General features: G+C 48.8%; 1 protein-coding gene across 1 annotated transcript; it reads left to right on the top strand.

The window, feature by feature from the left end:
- Nucleotides 1-41: 41 nt before the first annotated feature.
- Nucleotides 42-5,119, top strand: SOX8 (SRY-box 8). Its single transcript, XM_026858873.1, has 3 exons — nt 42-793; nt 2,131-2,369; nt 3,321-5,119. The coding sequence occupies exons 1-3, from the start codon at nt 363-365 to the stop codon at nt 4,055-4,057; spliced, it is 1,407 nt and encodes a 468-aa protein (XP_026714674.1). The 5' UTR covers nt 42-362; the 3' UTR covers nt 4,058-5,119.
- Nucleotides 5,120-5,983: the final 864 nt, after the last annotated feature.

Raw genomic sequence — 5,983 nt, 5'->3', positions numbered from 1 at the left:
ATTTCATTTTATTTTATTTCATTTCATTTATTTTTTTTTTGTGGAGAGGAGTTTTTTTCCGCCCGTCCTTTCTCTCCTGCAACTTGCAAAAAGTTTCTTTCCCCACCCCTTCGCCCCCTTTTTTTTTTTTTTTTTTTGACTTAGAGGGGTAGAGAAAATAATAACAATAATAATAAAAACACTTTTGCGAACTTTTTTCCAGCTTTCTTCCTCATTTCCCCAGCCGGGCTTCACGCTGGTGGGGGAACCGTCTCTCTTAGTTTTACTTTTTAACTCTTCCCTGCCCCTCAGCCACCTGTTTTTTTATTATTTTTCAACAATTTTTTTTTTCACCCCGTTTCCCCCCTCCGCCACTTTCTCGCATGAATCTCCTAGACCCCTTCATGAAAATGACAGAAGAACAGGACAAATGTATCTCCGACGCCCCCAGCCCCACCATGTCGGATGATTCCGCCGGGTCCCCCTGCCCCTCTGGATCCGGTTCGGACACGGAGAACACCAGACCCCAAGAAAACACCTTCCCCAAGGGTGACCCCGACCTGAAGAAGGAGACCGACGAGGACAAGTTCCCGGTGTGCATCCGCGAGGCGGTGAGCCAAGTGCTCAAGGGCTACGACTGGACCCTGGTGCCCATGCCCGTGCGGGTGAACGGCTCCAGCAAGAACAAACCCCACGTGAAGAGACCCATGAACGCCTTCATGGTGTGGGCACAGGCGGCCCGCAGGAAACTGGCCGACCAGTACCCGCATCTGCACAACGCCGAGCTCAGCAAGACCCTGGGCAAGCTTTGGCGGTGAGTCCGGGGCCGCGCAATCCCCCTTTCTCTTCCTCGTCCTCATTCCCTCCGCGGGGCACCGCTCCACGCAGCGAGACCCCACCCCCCCCTCTGCGGGGACCCCCGTGGGCTGCACGGGGAGGCGACGGGAGTTTTACCTCAGGCTGCGCGGCTGGATTCCCCCTCCTGCCGCTTGTTTTAATTTTTTTTTTTTTTCACTCTTTATTTATAATTCTTTTGGGCCGTCTGTGCCCGTGGGGGATTCTCGCAGTGGCTCAAACTGAAGTGCAGAAGTGCAGAAATCCCCCAGAGCGTGTCGGCTCGCTGCGCAGGATGCGCGGGTCCCTGCTCTGGAAAAGCCCCTGTGCCAGGGGCTGGGTGCCCACGGCCGCCCCGGGCTCGGCCGGGTGCTGCCGCTGGGTCCTGCCCCAGCGCTGTGTCACGCGTGGATTTTCCCCGCTCCATCACTGAGATGTGCAGCCCGGGCCCTTTCCTCTCCTGGCCAGGGTTTCCCATCACTCTGTCCCAAGGAGACCGAGACTTTTTTTAATTGCTTTTTTACAATGGCTCTTTCTAACATTTTTTCCCTTGGCTGGTTTACTTGTTGCTTACCAAACTATAAAACCAAGCAAGCCAATTTTTAGCACTTATATTTAATCTCTTTTCTAATTTCCCTTATCTGTGTGCTTGCACGCTCAGCGCTGCCCACCGATGCAAACTTTTTTTTTTTGCTGGGCGGCATCCGAGCACACTCTGCTTTCTCAGGCTCTGTGATGAGCCATGTTTTACCCCGTTGTATATTTGGTCATATCTGGTTGTACCAAACCTGCATCTTTCCTGCTCGTTTGGGCCGGGGATGCTCCCGCTGCAGTTTGAAACTCTCCCAGAGTTTGCGGAGACTGGTCTGGGTGGGGGAGTTTTTTGAAAGAAATAATCCTGTCGCTGTTGCCTTAGTGGTTTCTTTGTAAGCACAAAACAAAGCTGAAAATGGGCAGCGTTGTTTGTCCTGGTGAGGGGGTGGCATTTGTAGGACAAACATGGGAATAATATTTAGCAAAGGGATTTAAAATGGGGCAGGGGGTTTTGTTTTGGCCAGCTATCAGTATCAGTAGTGGTCAGTGTCTTTTGTGCCTCTGTAGTTGGTATTTTAATACATTTTTGCAACAGAGTTTAGTCTTTTTTTTGCCATGGCAAATTCGTTTTGTAAATAACTTTCTGGTTGCTCAAATCAGCATATGGGAAATGGGGATGTGTGAGTCTGAAAACAGGCTGAAAACTTCTAAGACGACATTAATTTTGGATATTTTTTTTCTCTCCTCCTTATTTAAAAAAAAACCCAAAACATCCCAAACCAGTTTGTTAAGCGAAAATGAGAAACGTCCCTTTGTGGAAGAAGCTGAGCGGCTCAGGGTCCAGCACAAAAAGGATCACCCGGATTATAAATACCAGCCACGGAGGAGGAAAAGCGTAAAAGCTGGGCAGAGTGATTCCGACTCCGGAGCCGAGCTCAGCCACCATGCGGGCACACAGATCTACAAAGCGGACAGCGGGCTGGGAGGCATGGCTGACTCCCACCATCACGGCGATCACACAGGTAAAGGACCCCCACAGGCATTAAAAAAAAAAAAAAATCTCCAGGTCCCGGGCATGTTGGTTTGGGACATGAACCCACTGGCGGGCTTGGGCTCGTCCGCCCCCCAAATGAATATCAGTGAGATTGGGACCATCCAAATCAGGAGTTGTTGCCCCATGAGTTGGTTTTGCCCCAGGTTATGAACATGACCACAGTTTTTAGTAAATGTTTTTAGAGCTGACTGTGCGATAGGAAATCCCCAAAGCGCAGGGATCACGGCTTCCCAGCTGGCCTGAGAGTGGGGAGAATTAATTGCGAGCTAATAAGGGTTAATAATCTGTTGGCCATGTGAAGGGTGCCTGGGGGAGTGGGTCCTGCAGATGCGGCTTCCCCCCAAAGCTCCCCACTCCTCGTCAGTGCTGCAAATTGGCACAGGGCGCGTGTTGACAGATTCCAGGAGGATTGCGAACGTCCTGCAGCTTCAGACGCGTCTGCACTCTCGCCCAGCCTGGCTGGGGATCCCGGCCCCAGCCCGCTCTGCCGGGACGGCTTCTCTGCCTCTGGGACAGCCGGGCTGGCTTCAGGCTGCCCGCAGGGAGAGGCTGAGCGGGGCTCTCCAGATCCCAACCTGCCACATAATTCCACTTCCCAGGCAAAGGGGAGTTTGTGCAGCTGGGGGTGTCCTGCCATGTCCCAGGGTGATCCTGAGGGGCAGAGCATGCTCCCCGGTGTCTCCTCCCCACTGTGAACCATCACCTGAGTGGGTGGCTTATCCCCCAGCCCAGGACATGGTCCCTGGCATGGTCACAGGGGCGTCAGCCACCTCCAACATGGGGCTGTAGATTTAAATCCCCCTTCCTCTCTTGCAATCAGAGACAGGGGGAAGAAGTGTGTGATTTTTAAGTCATCCTTGAAAGAGTTGGGTGCTTTGTGGCTGCTTTTGTTAAAGCCTCGCTCTCCCTTTGTCCCCAGGCCAGACCCATGGGCCACCCACCCCACCCACCACCCCGAAAACCGATCTCCACCACGGCAGCAAGCAGGAGCTGAAGCACGAGGGCCGCCGCCTCGTGGAGAGCGGCCGCCAGAACATCGACTTCAGCAACGTGGACATCTCGGAGCTGAGCAGCGAGGTCATCAACAACATGGAGACCTTCGATGTCCACGAGTTCGATCAGTACCTGCCACTCAACGGCCACGCCACCATGCCGGCTGACCACGGCCCCAATGCTGCCGCCGGCTCCTACGGCGCGTCCTACTCCCACTCGGCCGCGAGCACCGGCGGGACCAACCAGGTCTGGACTCACAAAAGCCCGGCCTCAGTGTCTCCGTCCTCTGCCGACTCGGGCCAGCAAAGGCCACACATCAAAACGGAGCAGCTGAGTCCCAGCCACTACAGCGACCAGTCTCACGGCTCCCCCGCACACTCCGACTACGGCTCCTACAGCGCCCAGGCTTGTGCCACCACCGCCTCCACCGCCACGGCTGCCGCCTCCTTCTCCAGCTCCCAGTGCGACTACACGGACCTCCAGAGCTCCAACTACTACAATCCTTACCCTGGCTACCCCTCCAGCATCTACCAGTATCCCTATTTCCACTCCTCCCGCCGTCCCTACGCGACACCCATTCTCAACGGCTTGTCCATCCCGCCGGCCCACAGCCCCACTGCTAACTGGGACCAGCCGGTCTATACGACCCTGACGAGGCCTTAAAGGATGCGCGGAGCCCCCGAGGGCTTCCCCGACTTATGCACTAATGAAGGAATGAAGACGAAGAGCGTGGAGTGCCGTGATAGTTTCCGAAGTGCCTCCTGAGCCACTGGGCACTCTGCTCGTTGCGACTGGATGTCCCCTAGCTTCAAAACTCTCCAAAAGGACAGAGCTCTATTTTTCTTTAATACAATTTAAAAAAACCCCTTTAAAAATAATTAAAAAAAAAAGGACCGGTGATTCCTTTTGAATAAATGAAGGACAAAACCATTCGACTCCTCTGTGAGGACTGAACTGAATTTACTCGTCGTGGAAGCTGACAAGTGCAAAAGTGGAGCAGGGGGGTGGGAAGGGGGGGGAAGAAAAAAAAAAGCTGTTCAAGACTTTAAGGGTCTATTGCAATGTGAGGAACGGACCAACCTTGAGGGCAAGAACTCACTCGGACCAACGCGGATGAAACTGAAAACCCGGCTATTCTGTGTAACAATCTTGTGGGAACAAACGAGTCTGGTGGGACCAACCAATTAAATGTCTGAAGTGTTTTTTTAGTCAAGAGTTCTTCTAAGCAAGGTTTGGCTGTAATTAACATTTTGTTTTGGTTTTTTGGAAGCTTAAAGTGTTTTTGTTTTTTTTTAAATCTGTTAAATATGTATTTATGTTCTGTATTATTTTGTCTTTTAATTAATGAAGTAATTTTGTGCAAAAAGTAGAATTTTAAAAGATTTTAAAGATGGGGTGGGGAGGGAGCATAAAAATAGTGGAGATGATACAATAAAATGGTGTTATGAGTCTATAGATTTTCTTTGGTTTTTGGGTTTTTTTCATTTTGAACCGCTGCAGCAGTTGTGTTTGAGAGAGGGACCGAACAAATCTGCCCATCGCAGACCTGGTCACCAACAGGAAACTCAAATGGGAATGTAAAATAACGAGGGGAGGGAGCTACTAATTAAATTGGGAGGCTAAAACAATTGTAAAAAGGAGCAGGCGATTTTTCTGACTACCTGCTTTTGGGCGCTAAAATTGGTTTTAAGGCATTGCAGAGTCTTTGTACACTTTTGGAACCAGGACTACTTTATAGGAAGATGTAATTTAATGAGAAATTATCAACTTCTGCTTGAATTTTGGCTTCTAGGGACCAGATATCATCCATCAAGCTGTGAAACTAAAATCTTCTCCACTAAAAAATTTTTAGGTACTTAGTTTTAGACTAATATTTCATTGATATATTTCTACTTCTTCCATTGTATGCTGAGCATATAATAACCATCTATTTTATGGTAACTTGTGCCTTTAAAGACTTTGTAAATCTAAAAACACATTTCAGAGGTTATCATCTTTTTACCTTTTCTATGTTTCCTACTCTTTTTCTAAAAATATTTTTTGCATATTTCCTTTTGGGGACGTGGGGGTGGGGGAAAATACAGAAAACTCATTTTTATGCAATCTATTTTTCTGTATAAAGTTTGAAAGACTTTGGCTGTTACTTATCTGTTCTCTTCACTAGCTTCTGACTAAGCAATGCTAACTTTTGTACAGATCAATTTGATAAAATTAAAAATTGCTTTTTATCACGTATGTGTTATGTTTTCTTTCTGCTTGAGCTTATTTCTGTGCTGAAAAAAAACCCGTGGAGAACAGCTTTGAAGGAGACAGACTATTCAGAAAAAAATGTGTTGACCAAGGTTTTATTTTTTCCTAATGTCTTGGGGGTTTTTTGGTTGTGCATTTTTTTTAACTCGCTCTCTTTCCCTGTAATAAATGGCATCTTACTATGAGATTTTTAATTTTTTTTTCCTTTGAGAAGTATATTTCCACACCCATAATCCCAAGGATTTCGTAGGATTTCACTGAAACTGTTCACATGAGTAAGGGTTTGCAAGGTCAGACTACATGGTTTTAGACCAAGTTCATTTTATTGTGTACAGCACG

The sequence above is a fragment of the Athene cunicularia genome (genome assembly GCF_003259725.1).
Source record: "Athene cunicularia isolate RWA chromosome 14 unlocalized genomic scaffold, athCun1 chr14_part1, whole genome shotgun sequence".
Classification (NCBI taxonomy): Eukaryota; Metazoa; Chordata; class Aves; order Strigiformes; family Strigidae; genus Athene; species Athene cunicularia.
The sequence above is the reverse complement of the archived record's forward strand: the minus strand, read 5'-3'. Positions and strand labels throughout refer to the sequence as shown.